Genomic DNA, 27,746 nt, shown 5'->3' with positions numbered 1-27,746 from the left:
TTGGGAAAAAAATTGCTGGTCCACCACATCGGATAGTTTGAGAAGCACTGTTGTAGGGTACATACCCTAAGGTCCTGACATGTCTTTATTTGCCTAAGAAGTGCTTCATGGTCTACACTGCTGTTTATACCCGTGCTAGCTGGGCTTACAGCATCTGTACTCTACACGCTGCTGGGCTATTTGAGCCCTTACTTTGCCTTGCAGGTTAACAATAGGTGCACCCCAAGTCTCTTTGAAGCATTTCCCTCTCGTGTCCAACCCCTTCTTCACTGAATGCTCACAGTTATACTAGCTTTGCTGTCCCCAAGGGAACAGCGTACACACCAACTTGAATGATTCAATCCAAGATTTGTTCTTGCAGAACACCACAACAGCGAGTTATATTTATAATGAAAACAATCATAAATTTATTTTCAAAGATTAAGATTTAAGAGATCATGAGAAAGGATAATGGAAACAGAAGGGTTACATATAAAACAAAATCATAACAGGCTTTCTCGAGATTAAATTTAACAGACTAACCTGCCTAAGGAAGTCTCTCTCATCCAAATGTCCTTTATAGTGCTTCCAACCAAGTTGGGATCCTGTTTTCATGAATGTTATCGCCCAGCTCTTTTTCTTCCACAGGTGCAGGATAAAAGGGCATCTTCTAGGGATGTAGAATGTTAACCGAAAAGCCTCAATCTTATCGGTAAGGTATTCAGGTTAACATTTAAACTCTGCTGCCGGCCCCATGCCACTGGTTCCGTCTGCCACCCTGCCTCCTGGATTCAGGCCCCACCTCCCCCGGGGTCCTGGTTGCCAGCCCCTGACGCTGGGGACTCCGCTCACTGCTGTCCCTGCTCCCAGGGTCCCGGCTGCCGGCCCCATGCCCATGGCTCTGCATGGGGCGAGAGCAGAGCCCTGGGTGACTGGCGGCAGCTGGGACCCCGGGGGAGCAGGGCAGCAGCAGACTCTAATGGTTAAACGTTTAACCAGTACAATTTTAATAGTTTAAATGTTTACTTTTTTCAAATTCTATTTACATCCCTAGTATCTTCTTGCCTTTCCTAGTATGCCCCAAAGTTCATTGTCTCTCCCTAGAGACAGGGACATTCCCTGTGGTTCATTCTCCCATGTGTTCCTTCTTTGTTGACTGAGTATGCTAATGGGCTTCCACTGATTGGGCTTACAATGCTTTCTTTATATTTCAAGAGAGATACACATCTTATTTCCTGTCTGGAAGAAACCTGTTTTTCTCTTTGGCTGATGACAGACTTTAAAACATATATTGTGTGCGTGTGCACATGTGTGTGTGCGTGAGAGAGAGAGAGAAAGAGACAGACAGACTGGCTTTCAACCAGTACACCTGGTCGAAAAGGGATCCTGGTGGCTCCGGTCAGCACTGCTGACTGAGCCACTGACTGTCCAGTTGGCAGCAGGCTAAGACAGGCTCCCTACTAGCCTCCGCGCCGCATGGCTCCTGGGAAGCACCCAGCATGTCCCCCCTCCGGCTCCTACACATAGGGCAAGTCATTCCCAAACTGGGGTTTGTGAACCCCTGGGGATTCACGAAATGTTACAGGGGGTTCTCGGGAAAAAATTCCCTAATGGCGGTCAGAACCGTTCCTAGGGCTGCCCTGAGTCCCAGGGACACTGAGGAGATTTAAACGTCAAGACTCCTTATAAGAAATGGAAAGGGAGGTGGATATTTTTTTCTGTTTTTAAAATTAAATAGGCCAGCTATAAAAAGCAGTTTCTCCTGCCTTGGTGTATACACCTCAGCTGCAAGAAGAGGGCCTCATCCTCCCTGATTGAACTAACCTCGTTATTCCTAGCCTGATTCTTGCTTGCATATTTATATCTGCCTCTGGGAATTTCCACTACATGCATCTGACGAAGTGGGTATTCACCCACGAAAGCTTATGCTCCAATACGTCTGTTAGTCTATAAGGTGCAACAGGACTCTTTGCCGCTTTTACAGATCCAGACTAACACGGCTACCCCTCTGATACTTGACACCGTGCAAGGAAGGCACTGCATTTAGCCATATGGAGTGGAAATCTATCAACCTCATGAAGAAACTTGCGCAAGTACAGACTGATATCATCTTCCTTTCCAAATGCAAATGGATGGGTATCATACCAAATGGACTGAAGGTGAAAAATCCATTGCTATCTACATATTCACAGACCACAGTGAGAGATTATGCCATACACTATCAAAGAAACTGAGGAACCACCTGATCAGCATCCTATACAGCAAACAGGAAAACATCAAAAAAGAGCTCTCCAACCTGGTGGCTCTCATAAATAACCAACCTTCCATGCAAACGGACTTTACTAAAATAAGACAGGAGATCTACATTACACACTTCACCTCTCTACAAAGGAAAAAGGACTGTAAGCTGTCTAAAATTCTACCTGCCACATGGGGCCACAACAGTGGTACCCCTAACTCACCCAGCAATATCGTCAGTCTATCCAGCTACACACTCAGCCCGGCAGAAGAGTCTGTCTTTCTCGGGGACTCTCTTTTTGCCCCGCCACCCCCACAAACATGATACAGTTCTGTGGTGATCTGGAAGCCTACTTATGCTGTCTCCGACTCAAAGAATATTTTCAGGGTAACACTGAACAGCACACTGATACACAAATACCCTCCCACCAACAGCACAAGAAGAACTCCACATGAACTCCTCCTGAGGGTCGAAATGACAGTCTTCACCTATACATAGAATGCTTCTGCCAATGTGCACAGGCAGAAATTGTGGAAAAACAACATCGCTTGCCTCATAACCTAAGTCGTGCAGAACACAATGCCATCCACAGCTTCAGAAACAACCCTGACATTATAATCAAAGAGGCTGATAAAGGAGGTGCTGTTATCATCATGAACAGGTCTGACTACCAAAAGGAGGCTGCCAGACAACTCTCCAATACCAAATTCTACAGGCCACTTACCTCAGATCCCACTGAGGAATACACTAAGAAATTGCACCATCTACTTAGGACACTCCCTACACTAACACAGAATCAAATCAACATACCCTTAGAGCCCCAACCGGGGTTATTCTATCTACTACCCAAGATCCACAAACCCAGAAATCCTGGATGCCCCATCATCTCGGGCATTGGCACTCTCACTGAAGGACTGTCTGGATATGTGGTCTCTCTACTCAGGCCCTATGCCACTGCACTCCCAGCTATCTCCGTGAAACCACTGATTTCCTGAGCAAACTACAATGCATTGGTGATCTTCCAGAAAACACCATCCTAGCCACCATGGATGTAGAGGCTCCCTACACAAACATCCCACACACAGATGGAATAGAAGCTTTCGGGAACAGTATCCCTGATGATGCCACAGCACAACTGGTTGCTGAGCTCTGTGACGTTATCCTCACGCACAATTATTTCAAATTTGGTGACAATATATACCTCCAGACCAGTGGCACCACTATGGGCACCTGCATGGCCCCACAATATGCCAACATTTTTATGGCTGACCTGGAACAATGCTTCCTCAGCTCTCGTCCACTCACGTCCCTTCTCTACCTACGCTACATTGATGACATCATTATCATCTGGACCCATGGGAAGGAAATCCTGGACGAATTCCACCACGATTTCAACAGCTTCCACCCCACCATCAACCTCAGCCTGGACCAATCTACATGGGAGGTCCACTTCCTAGACACCATGGTGCAAATAAGTGACGATCATGTTAACACCACCTTATACTGAAAACCCACCGACCGCTATGCCTACCTTCATGCCTCCAGCTTCCATCCCAGAGACACCACACGATCCATTGTCTACAGCCAAGCGCTGAGGTACAACTGCATTTGCTCCAACCCCTCAGACAGAGACCAACACCTACAAGATCTTCACCAAGCATTCTCAAAACTATGATACCCACACGAGGAAATAAGGAAACTGATCAACAGAGCCAGACGTGTACCCAGAAGCCTCCTGCTGCGAGACAAGCCCAAGAAAGAAACCAACAGAACTCCACTGGCCATCACATACAGTCATCAGCTAAAACCTCTCCAACGCATCATCAGTGATCTACAATCCATCCTGGACAACGATCCTTCACTTTCATAGGCCTTGGGAGGCAGGCCAGTCCTTGCCCACAGACAGCCCGCCAACCTGAAGCATATTCTCACCAGCCACTACACACCGCACCTTAGTAACTCTAACTCAGGAACCAATCCATGCAACAAACTTCGATGCCAGCTCTGCCCATATTTCTACACCAGCGACACCATCACAGGACCTAACCAGATCAGCCACACCGTCACCGGTTCATTCAGCTGCACGTCCACCAATGTAATGTAGGCCATCATGTGCCAGCAGTGCCCCTCTGCTATGTACATCGGCCAGCTGGACAGTCCCTATGTAAAAGGATAAATGGACACAGATCAGATATTAGGAATGGCAATATACAAAAACCTGTAGGAGAACACTTCAATCTCCCTGGACACACAATGGCAGATTTAAAGGTAGCCATCCTGCAGCAAAAAAACTTCAGGACCAGACTTCAAAGAGAAACTGCTGCGCTTCAGTTCATTTGCAAATTTGACACCATCAGCTCAGGATTAAACAAAGACTGTGAATGGCTAGCCAACTACAGAAGCAGTTTCTACTCCCTTTGTTTTCACACCTCAACTGCTAGATGAGGGCCTCATCCTCCCTGATTGAACTAACCTCGTTATCTCTAGCCTGATTCTTGCTTGCATATTTATACCTGCCTCTGGGAATTTCCACTACATGCATCTGACGAAGTGGGTATTCACCCATGAAAGCTTATGCTCCAGTACGTCTGTTAGTCTACAAGGTGCCACAGGACTCTTTGCTGCTTAGGCTGCTAGTGTTGTTTTTAAAATTTTTATGAAGAACAAGTTTAAGCTTTGTTGTGACGTGCAGTGTTTGCCTGGACTGCTGAAGACCTGAATGCTTGTGTAGGAGGAACTCTTTATTTGAGTTGGTTACATCCTTCGTGCTGTTTTATATCTGATACTCCTTGATGAAATGTAGGAGCCTTGTCTTATAACAGGCTTAATCAAAGTGATACAAGCTACAAAAGTGAGATCTTGGAAGAGTGTTGCCATTTTCATAATGTAATAAAATTAATATTGTAATTATGAATAATAATCAATAGTGTGTAATAAGCATGTCATAAAAACACATTTTATATTTTAAAGATCACTGCTTTTATAATTTATGCTCAGGTAAGGGAGAAAATCCCTGGAAATATACATTTTTAGGAGGGGTTTGTGAGATTTGACATTTTAGTGAAAGGGGTTCACGGGTTATTAAAGTTTGGGAACCACTGATGTAATGGCAGCCAGGAGCTCCGCACACTGCCCCCACCCCAAGCGCTGCCCCTGCAGCTCCCGGTGGCTGGGAACTGCGGGCAATGGGAGCTGCGGGGGCGGTGTTTGCGGACGGGGTAACACGCAGAACCACTTGGCTGTGCCTCCGAGTAGGAGCTGGAGAGGGACATGCAGCTGCTTCCAGGAGCTGCTTGAGGTAAGCACCACCCAGAGCCTGCACCCCTGAGCCCCTTAGAGTCACATGAGTAGAGTTAAAGACACACCTGAACCCTGTGGTATGTACTCTACACGGCTCTCTTCCTGCCCGTGCCATGCCTCTCCATCTACACTGCTGTTTTTAGCATGTAGTGTATTCTGCCTTCCTGCTGCTGGAGTCTTTCCCTACTGTGGGGAAAGGCTCTGGCAAGTTCCAAGCTTTTCCCCACTGCTTCTCCCCCATGTCAGAGCCTTTCACTGACCTGGGTAGCTCCATGCTGCAGTGTGGATGCAGGCTGCTTTGCAATACAGCATGTAGCTACACGTACCCTACACGCTGCCACAAGAGGTGGGCAAAGTAGACGTAATCTAAAAGTACACTGCTCTAACGCTGCTAAGGAGAGCTGCGCTACTTTGATTGCATACTAAAGGTAAGCAAATATTCTGAATCCTGAGAGAGAATATTAGTTCATTTGCTTGTTAATAGAGAACAACTCAATCCCTTTGAAGTCACATGCCTCATTTTCAGACATCTTTTTAAAAGGCAAATTTAGTGTCCTGTTTGACCATAGAACAGGTGCAGCACAACCCCTTTTTGTGCCAGATCCCCCATGATGTGCTGCCAATGCCCTTCCTTCCTGCCGGAGAATTGGAAGGTAGTTTAGTCTCTGTACCCTCTGTATCCTTTGCCTCTGATGAGGCTGCCAGCAAGGGGGGTGGGTTTGCCAGCAAAAGGGGCAGTTTTCTAGGAGATGGGGCAGAAAAGTGAAGCTGACTCCCTCCATTAAGGTAAGGTAAAGGTTCCTTCCTTTGTCAACAGCCAGGAGAACAGTGTAAAGGTGCCCCCTAGCTCCAGCACATGGGTAAGGAGGGGAAGCTCTGGGCCTGTTAGCTGACAAAGGTGGGGTGCCTGCTTATTGTTGTTTACTAGATATGGTAACTAAAGCTGTTGGTCTTTCATGGCATGTAATTGTGATTAAAATAAATGTATATATTTAAGTGTATAGTGTTTGGATGACACACACACAACGCTTACCATCTATTTTTCTGCCCTTCATCTTCTCCCTCTATTGTGTAATTCCCCTTCCAAGAGCAGGCCTTTTTGCTTCCGTTGTTTTAAAATATTGGGAGAGCACTTGAATTTAGTCTGCTTTTCTGAGGTGGCAAGTTTTTTCTTTCTGCTCTGCCCTGATGGCCTTAGGGTTGTGGTTTGCCATGGCAGGAGCTGGAGTGTGGAGTTTAGTGAATTCCCTCTATTGGTTTGCTGTGTGAGATGCTTTAATGGCCAAAAGTAGGAAGTGGTTTGCTAAGTCACATTTGTTTTTTATCACTACCACCAGTAATAACCACGAGAGAAATATGCAAATGCTGAGTGTTCAGGGTAAAGCTATATATGGGAATGATTACTTGTGCAATTCTTCTGTTGGCAAATCTACACACTGTAAGTACCAGCTTCTTCATGCTTTGATCCTTCAGGGGCTGGCTTTGGCTTCCGTATCCTTATGCGTTAAATTCTCTTCAAGGCTACAAACCTGATGCCTTATACAGATAGATTGTCTTATGGTCAGTTTAAATGTTTCTTATAAACAACAACCATATATGGGAACTAACATAAACATTGCTATGGGGCTTTTGGAATTGAAAAATTAATGTCAGCTTGCTGGCTTTTACTGTGGTTAAAATCTAATGGCACAGATCATATAGCTTTGAATTTTGTCATTTATTCCATTTTCAGTCATCTTAAAATTGATGTAATGGTCCCTGTGTTCTTGTAGGTTCTATTCTGTGCAAGTGTTTTTAGGAGAAATATTTTGTCTTTGTTCTGTTTTGTGGAACTAAGGATTCACATACACCAAGGAAAATGACCTGTTACTGACAATGATTCCTTCTTAACTGGTATTAAGAATGGTGTAACTGCTAGTGTAGGTTGGGGATAGGGGGAAAAGGGGCATTTTTAGAACCATTACAGAAAGCATAACTGAGACCTGGAATCATTCTGTGGGGCCGACAAGGGTTTTGTTTTGTCCCACTTGTTGTAGAAGCATTTCAACATGAATTGAGAGCCAGTTGCTGACCGTCCTTGTTCAAAATGGGTCATTTTCCTAGTGCAGATGAATCTTTAGAAAAGGGTGGGTTTTTTTTTTTAACCATTGAGATGGCCATTCTGTTCCATTGTTTTTAGTAATCTATTTTTCAGGTGCTTAAAAAATGTCATCTCATGAAGAATTTTGATCATATTTTTATGTTTGTTCTTTGCCCTAAGGTGACTTCTTTTACATAGTTGCATAAAAACCTGGGGTTTTTTGTTTGTTAATTATCCAGTTATTGCAGAAAAAGAGCATAATCATACTCCAAGACAAAAGTTAAGTTTTGTTTCTTTTGCGATAGCTCATTTCTAAAACTTCAAGTTTGGTATACATGTTGTTTTCAATTAGTATTACCGCTTTTGTTAAGTTTGAATTTAAAAAACAAATTAAAAAATGTTGAGTGAATGAAAATTAACACATTGCAAAATAAAAAGAATGTACTGCGTGCATATATAAACTACATAAGCATGTACGCTGAGCATAATCTTCAATAGACAGTACACTGGCTTTTCCAAATTCAAGACTCCTTAAACTATAAATTTCATACTTTAAAACAACAACAACAATGAGGAGTACTTGTGGCACCTTAGAGACTAACAAATTTATTTGGGCATAAGCTTTCGTGGGCTAAAACCCAATTCATCAGCCCATAAAAGCTTATGCCCAAATAAATTTGTTAGTCTCTAAGGTGCCACAAGGATTCCGTGTTGTTTTTGCTGATACAGTTTAACACGGCTACCACTCTGATACTTTTAAAAGATGATCTGGAAAGGAAAAAAGTAATTAGGCCTATTTCCCTTTTTTCTTTTTCTTTGATTTATGGATTAAAGGAGGCCTAAAAGGTTTTTCTTTTTCTAGATACCAGGTGGCTGAAGTAATATGTTTTATTGGACCAACTTCTGCTGGGGAAAGAGACAAGTTTTTGAAGTTTTTGAGCTTACACAGAGTTCTTCTTCAGGTCTCTTCTTTTTCTACTTGTTTTTACCATAGTAACAGTACCCCAAGAGGCTGGGGGATTAGTGAAATAAAATCAGAAGCGTCAACAGTGTAAAAGTTGAGCAACTGAAAGAGACCCTAATGTGAACTAGGGTGACAAAATGTGTTTCTGAGGAGCCAAAAAAGTAAAAGGTGGTACAGTACCTTCCAAGTGCAAGGGTCTTTTTATTGGGAATAAACAGTGTGTGTTAAAATATCCAAAGGTTACCAAGACACGTACAACCAAAAAACGCAAAAATATAGTGACCGGGTCTTGAATTGGCTGCTCAAAAAGAGAGACATAACAAAGAAAAGGGAGAGGGCGGACCTCCTTACACAAACAAACCAGGAACAATGGGATATAACAGTAAAAACAAAACATAAAACCAGTGATCACTAGGAGAGAATAGGCACATTCTAAAACTCCCCAAGGGAAATATTGTATTATTCAAATTCAAAGAATTCTTGTTTGATGAGCCCTTTCCAATATTGCTAGTACTTGCCCTGCTCAGGGATGTGTGGCTGGAGTTTGACAGAATATTTACAGCAAATGCTATAATACTTGTAATTAAAATCCTGGTCAGGGTAATAGAGGCCACTCTGCATAACTGGCACCTACAATGACTTTCTAATCTTGGTTTGCTGGGCAAATTACCCTCATAAGAAGTCTCATTATAAATGGCAGGATAAAGCTGACTAATTCCATGGCATGTGGCGCTTTTCCACTTATCACACAGATTTTGTCCATCTACTAGGCATTTTTCATTGACTGACTACCATTGTGACCATTTAGTCATGGCCCCACCCTGCATGTTTACCACTGGTTTACCCTTCCCTGACTCTCTGTTTTCTGTCCCCATCTACATCCTGAAAGCAAATGATATTCTCACAAGCTCTGCCTTTGCATGGGAGACGAGGGTGAATTTCAGCATCTTCTGAATTGTAAACATATAAGTTGAACTTTATTCAACTCGTGTGTAGTAAGAAATGGTGAAGGAGAACCAAGGTGATACTTGGCCAGTAGGGGGAGATGCTGTAAAGCCCATGGTAAGTATATTAATATGTAGGGTGACTATATTTCCCTATGCTGAATACAGGACATCTGGTAAAATTACTTGTATTCAAGCGAGTTCAATGGCAATCAGTCAGAACTGTGCAGTACAAACATTCAAATTAACATCAAGTTGATTGAGCCCCCGTTAAAAAAAAAAATACTGTTTAATTGGATTCTTTTTATTTACCTTCTTATCTTTAAGGCTTTCGGGTTCACACAGGGAAGGGTGATGGCCCCCACCCCCCTTCCACACATACACAGGGAGAGGTGACACATACACACACATTCCCGTACACCTCTCTCACACGGGGGTTGCGGGGACTGACCGACCCGACCCTCTTGCCAGGTGCGCTTCACCCTCCATGCCTGGCTGAGTCTCTGGGGTGGACCTGCCTCTCCTGGTACTGGTACCTAGTACCACTCTTCCCGAGGCAACACACAGGGAGACATGCAGGATCACATTCCCCCTGCCCCCAGATTTCTGTTAGGGTTCACACCAGAATGTGGCCAGCAGCAGCCTTTCAGCACGGAAGGGAAGGGATGGGATCTGCTTTCAGCCGCAGAGGAGTGGGAGGGGATGGATGATCTGGCCTGGCCTGTGTCTTTGAAGAGCTCATCTCTTCCTCTTTACTATTTTCCTTTTTAAAAAATATGCTAGGAAACGAAATTTTAAAAAGTGTTAAAGTTAGTTAGATTGCAAGATCAAGCTCTTGAAAGTTAGGCAACACCAAATTTACACTGGCCCTGTGCAACCTTAATTCCATCCTTTGTGGATATGATTTATGATGCAGTGTTTAATTACATGATCACAGTGTGTTTTCCACAAAACCCTGCCTTGTTCAATGAACCAACTGAAGGCAGCAGAATTTAGGTTACACCGGCAACCATAAATATGGCATTTTCTAGCTTGAATACTTGACTTGGCAAAATAAGTAACTGTCCTTAAATTTGTGTGTGTGTGCGGGTATGTAACCTTGACCCTATTGAAATCAATGTGAGTTTTGCTATTGAGTTTCAGTAGGATTGGGATCTCACCCTAGGAGTTTATCCCCTGTAAATACTCTTTTACAGGTGGACATGTCAGGAAACCATTTGGGGGCCATTTCCATCAGGCCCTGATCCCTTAATATGTGGGGGACCTTAAGGGAACTCCAGTCTCCAGCCACTGCTGTAGCAGGGAACTAGCTGAGAGTCCTTTTTATTAGCTCCTTACCACCTAATGTCCAGAGGACACTCTCTATATATATTTGGGAGGGGAGTTGTATCTTTCCCTTTTCTTGATTGTTCAGTTGTAGAGATTTCTCTTCTTGTTCTTTCAGAACCTGGTACCATGATTACCGTTTTCTAGATAAGTGCTTCTCTTTTTTTGAGAGAGATTAATTGGCTTTAATCTCCTAATTTCCTTGGCTTTAAGGAAAGCCTTCTGTCTCCCTGCCCCCCAATCCCCCTCTTTAAAGAAGGGTCTGAAAGGGAAGAGAGGGTAAATTTTGGATGCATTTCTCTCCATTCACTGATCATGACTGCAATATTATTTCTCCTTTGTTCCCTCCATGATCACCTTTAGCTTTATCTCCTTGAGAAGCAGTTGAATGATAAAGGGTAGTAATGTGATTCTGAGCTCAGTGGTTTGAGCATTGGCCTGCTAAACCCAGGGTTGTGAGTTCAATCCTTTATTTGGGGGGAGGGATAGCTCAGTGGTTTGAGCATTGGCCTGCTAAACCCAGGGTTGTGAGTTCAGTTCTTGAGGGGGCCATTTAGGGATCTGGGGCAAAAAGTGGGGATTGGTCCTGCTTTGAGCAGGGGGTTGGACTAGATGACCTCCTGAGGTCCCTTCCAACCCTGCTATTCTATGATTCTTCAACACATTCCACTCTTAATGTTTCATTGAGGATGGTTTTCTCTGCAGTAAAAAATAACCTTCAAACTTAAATATAACATGTTTCAATCTAGAATAGACTGTTTGCTCTAAATTTATGATGTTATTTAAATGTGCTTCATGAGTAGAAGAAAAAAATAGTGTGAATGATAAGATTAAGCGTTTTCTTTGTGCAGAATGGTAGCACCAAAGCTTTAGCTGTAGCTCTTATGAAAGATGACATGCTTATTCACCATAAATTAGAACTCATGGAAAACTTTAAATCTACAAATATTTAGGATTTTTAGCATTCCTAACTCTCAACCTGAGTTAAATTTCAGCTCTTTTAGCTTCACTTACTGCATACTTTAAGCGTACTGAAAGTGTTTCTTATCCCGTTTTTCTAGAAACAACCTATATCTTGAAAATATATAGAAAGATTACAGGCACGTTCACAGCATTAGTTGAGACAGGACACCGATCCTGCAAATACTTAATCATGTGCTGAACTTTTAGCTCATGAGTTGTCTAATATGGTCTTCATATCTTGTAGTATAGTTGCAACAGATTTTAATTTGGGACTAAATAAAAGACTGCCTAGGTTCTCTTTTCTGAATCGTCAGGGTTCGGTTTTCTGTTGGTAAGGGCTCAGTTGAATATTTTGATCTGATATATGTTGACAATATTAAGACTGTTCTGATGGTCAGTCCAGCTGTAGTACCACCGGTTATTACTTTTTGTGGTTAGGGAGAAATGCATTGAAGGCTGAAGGAGGAGTCTAAATTCTAAGGGATTAAAGGTAGGTTAAATACTAATGGTAACAAGACAAGCAATAAGAAAAGGAGGACTTGTGGCACCTTAGAGACTAACCAATTTATTTGAGCATAAGCTTTCGTGAGCTACAGCTCACTTCATCGGATGCATGTATTTTCCACTGAATGCATCCGATGAAGTGAGCTGTAGCTCACAAAAGCTTATGCTCAAATAAATTGGTTAGTCTCTAAGGTGCCACAAGTCCTCCTTTTCTTGTTGCTTGTCTTGTTACCATTAGTATTTAACCTACCTTTAATCCCTTAGAATTTAGACTCCTCCTTCAGCCAATTTATTTGAGCATAAGCTTTTGTGAGCTACAGCTCACTTCATCGGATGCATTCAGTGGAAAATACATGCATCCGATGAAGTGAGCTGTAGCTCACGAAAGCTTATGCTCAAATAAATTTGTTAGTCTCTAAGGTGCCATGAGTCCTCCTTTTCTTTTTGCGGATACAGACTAACACGGCTGCTACTCTGAAACCTGTCAAGACAAGCAACAGTGGCTGTTGGCTGATCCTGAAAAATTCTCGGGGAATGTGAAAAACCTAAGTAGCCCAATCCAGTGCAAAGGGAATGGTAACCTATTTAGAAAAGAATAAAGAGACTATGAGACTAGAAATGGAGACTAATATGGAGTCTAGAAATTAAAATGGGGCTGGGTGGTACTAAGTGAGCGTATTAAGTCTCCTACAGAACTAGAGGAATGCTTGGAAACATCTGCGCAACTGAGGAGAGGAATGTCTGCATTTCCTGTAGCGCCCCCTGCAAAGTACTGTTCCACATGTTATCTACAGTGTTTCAGTTTTTGGATTGTACATAGCACAGGTCCAGTGGTATGATGAGCAAATTTCAGATTGAACCACCCAGCTTTTATATGATCTTAAACCAGGTGTTATGAGAAAAGGAAGAAATCTGTTTCAGATTTCTGTTTAGAAAGTTTTTGGCACGTCCCCAAATATACTTGTTAATGAAAGGTCTTTTCCCATTCACATCAGATCAGCTTAGATCAGGAGTTGGCAACCTTCAACACGTGGCTCATCAAGGTAATCCGCTGGCGGGCCGCGAGACATTTCGTTTACATTGACCATCCGCAGACACGGCCCCCCCGCAGCTCCCAGTGGCCATGGTTCTCTGTTCCCGGTCAATGGGATCTGCAGAAAGCAGCAGCCAGCACATCCCTGCGACCTGCGCTGCTTCCCGCAGCTCTCATTGGCCAGGAACGGCAAACCGTGGCCACTGGGAGCTGTGGGGAGCCATGCCTGCAGACGGTCAGCGTAAACAAAATGTCTTGCAGCCCACCAGTAAATTACTCTGATGAGCCATGTGCCGAAAGTTGCCGACCCCTGGCTTAGATCCTCCCCAAGTTCAGCTGCTAAAAGAAGCCAGTAAACAATTTGAAGGGGGGGGAAGTCACTTCAAGAACCATACCAAACAACAAGTATCCTGGGCCCAGTTTACACTAGAAAATTAGATTGGTTTAACTAAGTCGGTCAGGGGTGTGAAAAATCCATATCCCTGAGCAGCGTAGTTAAGGCAACCTAAATCCCAGGTGTAGACAGTGTTAGATCGATGGAAGAATTCTTCCATCAACCTGTCTACCAGGGAGGTGCATGTAGGATTAGTATAAAAGGAAAGAACTGAAGTGAGTTTGTTTGGTTAAGGAAATATGTGTCTGTTGTGAAGAAAGGCCTTGACTAGCAAGTAGAAGGAAGGCCTTGGAAATAATGTTATAATGTCAAAAGAAATGAAGTAGGGAGGATGTCTGGTGCAAAGAAGAACTAATGAAATAAGGGGAAGTTTCTAAAAAGAAGGCCTCTGACCAATAGGGCTGACTGCAGATGGTTTGAAATCACACAAAGAATCTGTCTTGAAATGAGCCAACTTAGCCCTTCCCCAACTCACACGCCAGCGTTAAAGCCTGTGTGAACTCAGGTGCAACAGGAAAACTGTTGGACAGCAAGGAGAGGAGGAAAGGCCTTGGGGAGAAAGGAGGTTGTAAATCTTAGCTGGATTAAGACTGGAAATAAGGGTGAACTGTCTCCAACTGTTTTTTAGCTGAAGTCAATAAATGGCAGTGACATCACTTGTTTGTTAAAGGGTATAAAAAGTAAACTCTTAAAGGGTTCATTGCTAATACCTGACTGGCCCCACTGAAGCCAACCAACCTGGGTGTAAGCATGCCTGGGTTTAGCCTGTTTGTAAGTATCTTGATCAAATGCTGTTAAATGTTTTGTTACTGTTTGGGTGTAATAAATTGCTTATTAGTTAGGCTTTTTAGGCATGTTTAGAGCAATTGTATAAATACCATTTGGCCGCTGGATTTAATAAAGGAATGTATGGTTAAATTGGTGTTTGGTGATTTCCCATATTAATATTAATTGGCTATTAGCCAGGATGGGCAGTGATGATGTCCCTAGCTTCTGTTTGCCAGAAGCTGGGAATGGGCGACAGGGGATGGATCACTTGATGATTACCTGTTCATTCCCTTTGGGGCACCTGGCATTGGCCACTGTCGGAAGACAGGATACTCGGCTAGATGGACCTTTGCTCTGACCCAGTGTGGCCATTCTTATGTTCTTAATAATTTCAAATATTATTAATAATTCCAACAGTGGATTATCTACAACGATGGGAGAATTCCTCCCATCAGCAAAGCACTACAGCGGCTCGGCTGTAGGAGACAAGTATCTTTAAGTGTAGACAAGTATCTTTGAGGATGGATAGGTGCCAAGCAGCTCTTTATTAAAAGAATGATCTCTCCAAAGTTCTTGTGTGGATCTGTTATATTATGCTGTAAATTGTTATGCATGCTGTCCTATGACCGATTTGGTCTTGGAACCACTTCACTTTGGGGCAGATGTGGGCACGTAACATTGTGGCTTGAGTTGTTGCCTGGCAAGCTCATACTGCTCCGCAGTCATTATGCAAACAACCATGAGTTGACATTATGTGCTTTGGAGCAGTCTTTCTTCATAATTAAACAGAATCCATTTGCAGCTGAAAAGATCATGCCATTTTCTCCATGAGATTTTGAGCCACTCATTTAAAAGAAAAATGCAAGGTTCAATTGAACAGATACTACTGTATTTTGAAAAAAATCCTGTTAATTACTTCTCCAGTCACTACCGTAGCTCAGTTTACTGCTATTAATTCAAAACAGGTTTTTATATAGCATAATATCTATCCGTAGATTCACTTTGTACATTGTAGTTGTTAGAAATTAGTTGTTTGGACATATACTGATGATGTCCTTTAATAATTAAAGGGCTATAAGAAGCTGGTGATGGTTTATAAAAACTACTCTTCTATGTAAAAAGAAAAGGAGTACATGTGGCACCTTAGAGACGAACAAATTTATTTGAGCATAAGCTTTCGTGAGCTACAGCTCACTTCATCGGATGCATTCAGTGGCCATGTGCTCAAATAAATTTGTTCCTGTCTAAGGTGCCACAAGTCCTCCTTTTCTTTCTTCTATGTGTATCAGTCATCACCATATTTAACAGGTATTTGTAAGAGCATTAACTAGTCATTAGAAACTGCTAATGTCTGACTTTAGGGAGGTGTTGCTTAATTCTGTTTAAATTTATCCTGCTGTGCAGTGGGGGTTTACTTGAGTATTCCACTTGAAACTGGAATGCAGCATGTTTAGGCAAATACCACAAACTGTTTTCCTTTTCTTATTTTTCCAGGTGTGGTTTCCAGGTGAGTGGAGATGTGCAGCCTTTTTCTACCTGTAAATCAGTACAGTCCTTTAAAATCAAATATGTATATTTTTGTTTTATACATGATTTTTTCAGTCTTACAGGATATACTAAAGTGTATGTGGTGTGGTTGCTAAGAAAATGTTAAAGTTTGTTTAGGTCTATCGTATAATGCCCTTCTTAAAAATCCTCCAGGTGGCATTCTATACTGAATTGTTCCTAGAATATTCTTGTATAAAACTCCCATGCTTGTTTAATAAACTTGACAGAATTCACTAGTATGAAGCTACAGATCCAATACTACATATTTAAAACCAACATTTGCATTCTTTGCACATTTCATTATTGTAGGAATTTGAAATTAACCTTTGTGTGTGTTCCACTACAAATCAAACACGCTGATAGTTGAATATATAATTTATACCACATAGACATGTGTTTCCTGTCTAGGTCAAAGAGTGTCTTACGAGTTTCTTGCAAGTAGTCAATGAGGTTATCAAAGTTACATTTAACAAAATAAAAACTGAATTAGGTTCACGTATAATTTCTCCCTAGAAAAAAACTTGGATTACAGTCTATTTACATGTGCCAAGATTAAAATCAATTTTTGAAAAAACATTCAGGTCTATTTAAACCTATTTTAAAATTCAAGTTTATAGTTTTCATTACCAGTTCGAATGAGACATGCAGCTTGGAAAACCATGATTTCCTGTGTTACAGGAAACTTTTAACTTTATCATTCATGTTTTATAGCCTCCATAGGGCCTTGCACCATTGAAAAATAGACAAATGCCAGAGTGACAGTCCTTTTGATAGTTAAGAGCAGAAAAGCATTGATGAATATTGTTTACATTTTTAGGGTTTTGGAGGAAAAGTGTTTTTGTATTGGTAGCATTAATCACTTAGGTTTGTAAGAGATTGTTTGAATGCTGGATGTGGAAGTTCTTGTAGGTCCTCTTGCTGCTCAGTTTGTTGGATTAACCTCCAATTTTTTGGTTTGTTTACATGTTTGAGTAAGTTTGGATTTTATAGTGCTAATGGGTCTCCTTTTGTTATAAATAATACGGAAGAGATCATTGCTCATGAGATTTTTAGCTAATTCCAAGAGGCATAAGGACAACTGAATAGCTTGCATAATAAATTGTAAATTTGTTCATGATAACTGGACACTTAAGCTTTATTTCCAACAAACTTTCATGGAACCTGGTAGGCTTGCCACAGTCATCCCTTAGGTGTGATCAGGGAAATGTAGTGCCCTTCTGAAGGGTGTGTACCTATGAGAAACAGGAAGCAGTACAGCAACTGCCTGTGCTGAGAGATTTGTAACTCTGACGAGTGCAGGTGTACAGACCCACTGCTGAGCATATTCTCTCCAGGCATCTTGGCAGCTGCACTACTCAACAGAAACTTTAAAAAACCCCTGTGGGTAGAGAAATATGACTGCATTACAGCTGAAAGAGTTATCATATTCTGGTCTGTACAGGAGGAGACGGGATCGCCCTGATAGTTTGGGACTTCATGGGTTACATGAAGAGAAGCTAAGGTGAGTGCAAATTAATGGTTAACAAAGGCTCAGGGTGCCTTTTTAGTAAACAGGCGTTTGTTTAAATGATTACAGCAAACTAAATACAAACCGAGGTTCTAATAATGTTATTGTAAGACGTGTAGTTTAAAAGTAGCCCCAAAATACCAGAATAAATCTAAGAGGGACTAATCAGAAGCAGATGTCCTGTGTTTGCACCATAGTGTAGTTTTTGGCAAAGGCATGAATCGTTTCCTACGTTTGGCAAATGCAGTCTATAACTTTCTAGTATACTTTTGACAGTTGGTAATTTACTAGTAAATAACTTCCTCATACATGTTGTTGCAGTTTAGGTTAAAATTCAGTGTTAATCACCAAAGCACTCTAATTGAAACCAAGGAAAGTTGCCCGGTTTCTCTGGGATCTTCTTGGTGTCATTCTGTAGGGCTTTTCTTTGTTTAAGATGGTCTAGTGCAGCTTGTTGGATCATGCTTCTTTTCATAGGGATTCTTTGTGAAATGGCTTTAGACAAAAGAATGCAGTAGAACCACTTGACATGACCTTATGAAGGAAGGGTGACCAAAAATCTGAAAGCCATTTAATGACTAAGGTTATTTTCCCGATATGACGTTCCTTTTAAAATGTTACATGAGATTTTCAGTGGTCTATATTTGGAATAATAGTTTGTAGCCTCAGTAATGCAGATTCAGACCAGTGAAAATGCTAACTTTTCATCTCCTAGATAGGGAAATAGTCTGTTCACATTTCATTTTATTCAGTAACGGATTCTTGTGTAAATGCTGACAAAAGCATCAGTGGAGAGGAAGTACTTCCTATCCCCTAATTACTTTTACTTTGCTTTTATTTTTAAACTGTGTATTGATTTGAGTGTTTCAACTCCATAATTTGAATGCTTCATACAATTTTGTGCTCCTGTTTTTATATGGGGGTTATAACGCCATCCTTTTTTTCTTTTAACCTCTGCTTTTTCAAGCCTTCAGAATTCACTTTGTGCTGAAACTTTTCAGAGAAGTTTACTTCTTTAATTGCGGTTTTGTTATTTGTGTTACTTGATTTCAGAAGAATGGCAGTTTACATTTTTAAGATGCCCCTTTGTGTCAAGATTAAGAACTTAATTTCATCTTAATTTTTTTTTACTAAATATTAGAATAATTGACAGATTATTTTTAATTGTCATGATAATGAAGAACAATCAGATTTACCAAAGTCATATAATGAACCGGTTAATTTATGGACCTGCTATGTATACTTAGATTCTATTCAAAAATCTCTGCCTATGTAGATTTTTGAGGGTATTTATGTATCTGTATAATATATAACACACACATATTCCAATCCAAAGTCATTAACAGAATGTTAATGTTTTAACAAACCATTAGCAGCAAAGAATTTAAGTGGAATGAAAAGATGACATTTTTTTTAAAAAACCTATACCCATTGTGGATACCTCTTTATCTGCTCCTTTAAGCACTCTGTTGTGCATTAATGTTGGAGAGCGTGTCTTATATCACTTGTCATTCTTAATGGCAAATGTCCTTGTTTTCCTCGTTACCAGTTGAATGTTCTTTACTGTAATATTTTATGTTCACAAAAACGAACGGAAAGACTGAGCGCTTGTCTACACTTGAAACATTACAGCAATACAGTTGCCGTGCTGTCGTTGCACCACAGTTGCACTTCAGTGTAGACACTACCTATGCCAACAGGAGGGGTTTTCCCACTGGCATAGGTAATCCACTTCCCCAAGAGGTGATAGCTAGGACAGTGGAAGAGTTCTTTCATCAGCCTAGTGGTTTAGGTTGGTATAGCTACATCTCTCCTGGGTGTGGCTTTTTCACACCCCTGAGAGATGTGGCCATGCCGATTTAACTTCCTAGTGTGGACCAGCCCTCAGTTAATAACATGTACAGACTGAAAAATCATTTAGTAATTAAGCTCAGTCAAATGGGGTATGTTCAGAGGTTCATTCTCCACTCAACATTTCCTTTCCTTTGTATGTATTGTTTTTAATATATTCAATGCCCTTTATCTACTTTTTGTCTCTTTTTACTAGTTTTAAATAATGTGTCTTAAGTCCTATTGTGGGATCAGAATCTGCTTTCATAAACAGAACTTGCAGATAGATCTGTTGGAAGCAATAAACGAGAGCCATACTTTGTAGCTGTAGTAGTATCATTATTCTTGCTTAACGTGGATATCTTGGTAGCTTGTAGCAGCCCTGATTTGGATTGTGTGGGATGCTACACAAGCATAAAGGTGCATATGATTCCTGCCCTCAGTAGCTTACAATTTATGAAGATAAGCAACATGTGAGGCAGAAGTGGGTCCTGAGAAATAATTTGAAGGAGGAGAGATCAGTAAGTAGCCTTATGATTAATTTAATGGAAGGCATTCCAAGCGTAAGAGGTGGAATGGAAGAAAGTCTAAAGATGTTCATGGGGCAAAAGGGCAAGCAGGTAAACAGTAGGCAACCTAAGTCAAAAGTGGATCATTAAGGAGGGGCCAGAGTTGTAAAGTGCCTTGAAGGTTAATGTCTAAGAGGAGACTTGATTATGTTTAAAAAAAAATTTAATAGATGGAAAATTATAACGTAAATTCAGTTCTTTTACTCTTTTCATAATTGTTCTTATCATATTTGCTAATTGTTGAAGTTATTTCTGCTTAAACTAGATTTTGCTCCTTCCTAACCCATTTTCTTATTTCATCCTGTAGTTGCCATGCTGCCTTATTTGTGATCTTGCAATATTTTCTATGGCAAAATATTGCAATGTTATAAATATAGGATTATGACTTAACTACGAGATAAGAAGAATGAGGACTCAGGAGGAGGAAGCCCTTAATTTTCATGAATATTAAATGGAACACTGCAGAACATTCTCTGTTTTCATTGAGCTCTCCACAGTTACACCTTGGTGTCTGTCCTTAGTGGTTACATTTACGTTAGACTCTGTCAATATGCATGAATAGGACAAAATGTTCCTTGCAATGTGCATTACTTGTGTACACTAAATTGAATATGCCATCATTATGTTTCCCTATTGTATAGCTATGTAACATCCCTCTGAAGTTCTCCACTTCATTAATTTTTCGTAGTCATAGCTATCCCCTCTTTTACATAGTTATTTAATTAAATGTTAAATAGTACCAGTACTTGGGGCAATTCACTGTAAACCTTTTGCCATGTTAGAAACTGGCCATTCATCCCTGCTCTTTGTTTTCTAATCCAACACCAAAATTTGTGTATGACTATTTAGTTTTCTTAGGACTCGCCCACACGCCCAAAAAAACCACCGCGGCAGCGAGTCTCAGAGCCGGGTCAACCGACTCAGGCTCGCAGGGCTTGTGCTATGAGACTAAAGATAGCAGTGTAGACCTTCCCACTTGAGCCGGAGCCTGGGCTCTAAAACCTGGCAAGGGGGGTGGGTCTGAGAGCCTAAGCTTCCACCTGAGCAGGAACATGTATACTGCTATTTTTATCCCCATAGCGTGAGCTTGAATCATTTGACCCAGGCTCTGAGACTCACTGCAGTGGGAGGAAGCAGCCGGCACCACGTCCCTGTGTGGCCCCTGGGGGAGGGCGGCATAGGGCTCCGTGCGCTGCCCTTGCCGCTCGTCCAGGTACCTCCCCTGAAGCTCCCATTGGTCGCAGTTCCCCATCCCCGGCCAATGGGAGATGCAGGGGGTGGTGCCTGGAGGCAAGGGCAAAGCACGGAGCCCCCTGCCAGGCCGCAGGGACATGGAGCCAGCCGCTTCTGAGAGTGGCGCGGGGCCTACGGCACCACAGGGGGCAATGCCGGTGGCCGGATCCAAAGCCCTGAGGGGCAGGATCCAGCCCGCGGACCGTAGTTTGCCCGCCCCTGCCTTAGATGAAGCCCAGGTAAATGTCTTCTACTAGTTCTCCTTTTTCCAGCACTTTGTTGCCTCTCTCTCTTATAGTGTCCCTCTCTGGCCCCTTCTTTTGCTACTTGTCTTCCCAGATTGTTATTTTTTGGGGAGCAAGGACAGGGTAATCATATGTGTTTGTATAGGGAATAGCACAGCTACCACATTCACTGTCCTTGGTAAGGGAATGAATTTAATACCCCTCCCCCCCACACACTCATTTGCTCTCTTACGGCCCAATTATTTGCTGTTAGGTGGAGTGAAGAACATCATCTTGATAGAATGCAGCTACTAAGCATATATTCTTCCCTCAGATTCTGCATGTAGCTGGTGTGTTGGGTGAGTGGGTGCAGCAAAGGTTCTTTCTAGTCTTAACTGTTGGTATTTTCCTGAGAGAGGGACTGTTATAGAATGCTTTAGTGGTCACAGTGGGAGCTTGGACTTGAGCCCAGTTTGGATTTAATTTACTTTATGGATCAATGTTAAAACTGAGTAGCACCACGGGAACACAAAGTATGAGAACCCCCGAACGATAATAACTTCTGTCTTGAACTCAGCTGTATGTATAATTCCATATATTCTGCAAAACCAGATATCTGTTTTAATCCTCGTCTTCTGGAAATCACACTTTCCTGGCACAGTCTTCACAGACTGCTGCAGAAGCATCAATATTGAAAGCCAAAGAGCTTTAAATAGAGATTTGCTGCTGAATTTTTTTTCGCTTTTAATTTGAAATGAAGTGTAATGTGACTTAATCTGAAGCATTAAAATACAAATAATGAATAATTAGGACATTGTAATGCTGCATTACACCGTTGAACAATATATTCTGAATGTGTATGTAGGTTTAAATTCCTAAATGGTTACAAAGTAAGAAAATACCATTGACTTTCCCTAAAACAAAATCCCTTAAAGATATGCAAAATACAGTAGGAAAATAGAGTAATTTCCTGTGTTAACATAACTTTGAGAGAGATCATCCACTGCTGGCTTTGAGGGTCCATAACAGGAAACAGATCTTTAGCTTTTGAAGCTGTACCCATTAGTGCTGGTATAGTCCATTTCCATCATTGTCTTTCAGAGGTTTATAATTCTGCTGTGCAATTTCCAATGAATCCGCCCAGAAGCATTTTTTCCCACCTACCACAGGGAGTGTTGTAGGGAAATGATATGGGTTTAACAATTAAATTTTAAAATTTGTCATTCTCAGTCTGCAGTAGAATCCTCTTAATAGCTCTTAGTGAATGGTGCTGTCTCTTCATTAAGTTACTATCTGAAAATATTTCAGACTTTACCTGCTAGACCCCTTTTCTTCTTGTCTAACATGCAGAACTGTGAATTGGAAAATGTGTGTTCAGTTTCTGTATCTGCCACAGTCTGTATGATGTTGGATGAGACACTTAAGCGCTCAGTGCCTCAGTTTCCCCAGCTCCAGGGGTTACAGATTAGTGGTAGTTAATTGTTTTAAAATGCTTTGTTGGTGCAGAGTTCTATAAGTGCAAGCCAGAGAGTTTCTTTCTCTCTCATTCACTACCTCTCCACAGCACTTGGTTTTTTGGTCAAAGGCCCGATCCTGCACAATTGGAGTCAGTGGGAGTTAAGCTATTTTGCACTGAATCAAGCCCTAGGTGAATAACTCCCATGTTTTCTATTTCTGCTTCTAGCTTTCCAACCCATCAGCAGCAGTGTGAAAGTGACATGATTCCTAGTAGTCTCACTGATCTCTGCGAAGTTCTGAATATCTTAAGTAAACTGACAGGAGTCTTGTTAATTTCACTATGCTGCTGCTTAGCAAAATTATGAGATCTGTTTGTCTCCGGATCTGGGGAGATGTCAATGCCCGTCAATATACACACAGTTCATCTTTGTAACACTTTCACAACAGGGCTAAACACTTGTTTTTTTTTTGACAATGAAAGCTTGGATTCTGCACGGGTTCATGTTGTGTGGGTCCCTTCACTTCCCAGGTCAAGCTTCCCACTTACCCTAGGTGAGTGGATTTACTAGCCCTTTCCACAGAAATTAATTTAAGACAGAATGAATATAAACTATCACAAATATTTTTACTTGAAAACTTAAAGTACTCCCACCTGCAGCAATGTGTTTTGAGCACTGCATTGTAATGACTGATATTACATTCATCATGTTTAAGCTGTGTTCCGTGGCTCCTATTTGAATTTCTTTGTATTCTCATAAATTGCTCACATCCCCATTTTACTTTTATAGTTCACCTGAATTTGAAACAAGATAACACCAGAATACTCTACATTGGGAGGGAAAGTCATCACTATACCACAGGCGTCATGATATATTAAGTGAAAGTTCAGTGTACACCTGCTAATCTTTGTATTTTGAGGCTCTTTGCTACCTGTAACAATGTTAAAATAAAATATTGTTATTTTTTCTTCGTGCTGCTCTCAGCACCTCATCTATGTGAATAATTTAAATTCGTATTTAATTAGAAAATGATAGAGTGAAAAAATTTTCAAAACCACCTTCTTAGAGATTTTTTTGTACTGTGTTGTGAAATACTTTTTAAAGTGATCTTACAAAAATTCTAGCTATCTGGTGAACTTTTTCTCCCCTGCTGTCTCCAGAAAACAGGATGCTAAGGAAATAGTAAGCATACATCTGTGACTAATCATTGGGATCCATTCAACAGCAGCTTTATACATGTTTTTACATCCCCTCCTCCACACTGACCTTCCTAACTTTGTTTAGCAATGTTTGGCCTGAAAAAATCGTATGATTTATTTTCACAATTCAGTAGAATATTTTGGAAAAACTGGAAGAAAATTGATTAAAACAATTGTTCAGTTAGTGTTTAATGATTGCACTTGAAAAAATAATTGAACTAAGTGTCTTCCTAACTCTTTTAGGTCCCTACTAAGTAAATCCAGTTAAAATTTTAAGAACTTGTGGACTGGCTGATAGTTCGTAAATTTCAATAATGACAACAAATAGGTACTAGCTTTCTTCATTTAGTTTTCATCAGTTATTCAAGTAGTTTGCCACTCTATTCTCTTGTCACAGAAGATATCTTATAAAGTTTTCTCTGTATTGAGAGACAATGACAGTTGAAAACTACTAGATCAGTTTTGTATTCGCCTGGTGAACGCCAACTAGTGCTCATAGGAGAAACAGTGAGGAGCTGACTGGGAAGAGTGAAATGAGGAACAAGGGACCCTGCCAAACTTCTGAACTCTGCAGGATATTTAGAGCAGAGGGAAGGCAGAGGAAGCAAGGTTAATTTGCAGAATTCCTAAACTTTGGCTGTTGAATTTTAATGTGTAACATTGCACAATAGTCTCACAAAACTTAAAAGAAAGTTAATATTTATACATTGTTCCTTCATCTCCACAGGGTCCCCAGTAGCATCTTTAAGGTGCAAATATCAGCATAGGCTCAACAGCAGTGTCAACAGTAATCAGTAGCAAAGCAGAAGTACAGATATTGAGGTTTTACACAGTATATAAGTTTAAAGTCCACATTTTGTACACTGCTAGGGCTAGAAATACTGCCAGAGCAATCTGTATTTTGGACCAGAAAACTTTTGCCCTGAATCAAAAACATTTTTGATCCTTGGACTGTTTGAGGTTTTAAGTGAAGAGAGGGTTCATCAATGTATGCTCACCGTTAGAGGAAATATTGACACTTCTTATGGCAACTTCCAGAGAGTCTGACACTTCCAAAGGGTTAGAGGCACACAGCATATATGCACACTTACTTTAACCCTAAGCAATGAAAAGTAACTCATGATGAGCACAACCTCTCTTGTCCTCACTCTCCTGCTTTTTTATGTTGCATAATCATTCCTAAACAATTTGTTTAGATTTAATCACCATCAGACAATATCCCTTGAGTCCAAATGACTAGGTGGTGATAAATGGTACTTATGTAGGTGAAAATTGAGCAATCATTCCTCTTAAATTACTGTAATGATCCAACAATAAAATTTTGTGTCTGGTGGTTTTATAAAATGGTGGTAAATACAATGGTTATAGCATGTATCGACAAATAGAGGAGTGAGAATTCTTTCTTTCAATGCTAGTTGGTTACATTTCATAAATAGATCTTATTTTAAAACCTGTTTTTGATATGCAGACTTAGTGTGTCTAACAATTAAATAACACCTGGATCAAAGCATTATATAAATAACATTTAATGTAATACCTTTTCATTTTTCATGTATGTAAGAGTATTTTAAACTAGATTTTTAATACAGTATGTGCCATGAAATGATTAATTTCCACACAGGAATACTCTGTAGCAGAGACAAAACTTAGTCTTGGTTAAAACCCACTGATTCACAGACAGGAAAGAACCATGAACCCCAGTCTTTTAGATAGTAAAGGAGGTCTGGGTTCATGTTTTTTCTGTCCCAGTAATTAATAAGTTGTGTTTTAAAATATGAATCTAGCCCATGCAGTGTTCTCTTGAGTACCATGAACTGAGTGGGGAGATGCCAGATTGTGGTGATTTTAGTGTACATCCCAAACATAAATAAAACTCTGAATGGTCATGCATGCCATCTGATGTCTTAGTGCACGTGGTTTTATGAGGCCCCTTCATTTCATAGAATCATAGAATATCAGAGTTGGAAGGGACCTCTGGAGGTCATCTAGTCCAAACCCCTGCCCAGAGCAGGACCAATCCCCAACTAAATCATCCCAGCCAGGGCTTTTTCAAGCCTGACCTTAAAAACTTCTAAGGAAGGGGATTCCACCACCTCCCTAGGTAACGCATTCCAGTGTTTCACCACCCTCCTAGTGAAAAAGTTTTTCCTAATATCCAACCTAAATCTCCCCCACTGCAACTTGAGACTATTACTCCTTGTCCTGTCATCTGCTATCACTGAGACTAGTCTAGATCCATCCTCTTTGTATCTACCTTTCAGGTAGTTAAAAGCAGCTATCAAATCCCCCCTCATTCTTCTCTTCCGTAGACTAAACAATCTCAGTTCCCTCAGCCTCTCCTCATAAGTCATGTGTTCCAGACCCCTAATCATTTTTGTTGCCCTTCGCTGGACTCTCTCCAATTTCTCCACATCCATCCTTCTTGTAGTGTGGGGCCCAAAACTGGACACAGTACTCCAGATGAGGCCTCACCAATGTCGAATAGAGGGGAACGATCACGTCCCTCGATCTGCTGGCAATGCCCCTACTTATACACCCCAAAATGCCATTGGCCTTCTTGGCAACAAGGGCACACTGTTGACTCATATCCAGCTTCTCGTCCACTGTCACCCCTAGGTCCTTCTCTGCAGAACTGCTGCCTAGCCATTCGGTCCCTAGTCTGTAGCGGTGCATTGGATTCTTCCGTCATAAGTGCAGGACTCTGCACTTGTCCTTGTTGAACCTCATCAGATTTCTTTTGGCCCAATCCTCCAATTTGTCTAGGTCCCTCTATATCCTATCCCTACCCTCCAGCGTATCTACCACTCCTCCCAGTTTAGTATTATCCGCAAACTTGCTGAGGGTGCAATCCACACCATCCTCCAGATCATTAAGGAAGATATTGAACAAAACCGGGCCCACTTGGTCTCTTCCATAAGAGTTCATGAGTTGTGGGACTTAGGAATTCAAATTCCTTGTTTTTTATATTCAGAGCTGTCAACTTAGTAGCACTTAGATTTTTCTTTAAAATACTTGCTGGTCACAGGGTGAACCAATAATTTCATTAGAAAAGCTCCATGAACTTTTCATAATGTTTTGGGGTTTATTAATGAGGGGAAACTGCCCACGTTTGTCAAAAGGTTTGCAATTCTTTCTGCAAGCCTGTTCCTGTTTCTGCTTTTAGGTATCAGCTAGGCAAAGCTTGGTAATTTTGGCTGAGGTTTTTGTTTTGGGAGGAACTTGGCATACAAAGCAAAAACCACGGGCTGTGAACTCATACAGACAGAAGTTGTAAAATAAAATGAATACGTAAAATAAAAATTATCATAAACCTCTAAACTGAAGAGTTTTGCACACTGTAACAAAAAGGTCTGTATTGGCAATTTGTTTCTAAAATAAACCACTTTTAACTTTTTTTTTTAAAGTGTGCATTCCTTAGAGGTTTGTTGCATGCCCCTTGCTATACCTTAAATCTCCAGGTTGTTAAACTGTTCTGCTTTTTCCATCTATATCTAACACTGCTACAATTGTCCCTCCCCCTGTTTTTTTCTAACTATGCTTTTATAAAAGATTCAAAAGGCTTTTGTACCAAAAACTGAATGAATGAAGGTGAAGAAAGTGTGAAATTTAATTTTGTATTTCTGTATATTAAACTTGTGCATGTCACACTCTTAATGATTGATAATGTCCTTGGCAGAAAGTTTGT

At 41.0% G+C, this 27,746-nt stretch overlaps 1 protein-coding gene across 8 annotated transcripts in view; it reads left to right on the top strand.

The window, feature by feature from the left end:
- The window catches only part of LIMS1 (LIM zinc finger domain containing 1), a 140,882-nt gene that overhangs the window by 56,633 nt on the left and 56,503 nt on the right, over positions 1 to 27,746 (top strand). The window contains exon 1 of one of the 8 annotated variants that reach the window (XM_073350971.1): positions 618 to 691. The exons of 3 other annotated variants lie outside the window; for them this stretch is intronic. In XM_073350971.1, the coding sequence (XP_073207072.1) occupies positions 663 to 691 (29 nt within the window). In that variant the 5' untranslated portion in view covers positions 618 to 662. Of the gene's footprint in view, positions 1 to 617; positions 692 to 6,909; positions 6,957 to 16,143; positions 17,544 to 27,746 lie in introns of those variants that run through there. 4 more of the 8 variants (XM_073350991.1, XM_073350940.1, XM_073350950.1 and 1 more) reach the window with 4 other exon arrangements.

Source organism: Lepidochelys kempii, chromosome 1 (assembly GCF_965140265.1).
Source record: "Lepidochelys kempii isolate rLepKem1 chromosome 1, rLepKem1.hap2, whole genome shotgun sequence".
Classification (NCBI taxonomy): Eukaryota; Metazoa; Chordata; order Testudines; family Cheloniidae; genus Lepidochelys; species Lepidochelys kempii.
The sequence above is the reverse complement of the archived record's forward strand: the minus strand, read 5'-3'. Positions and strand labels throughout refer to the sequence as shown.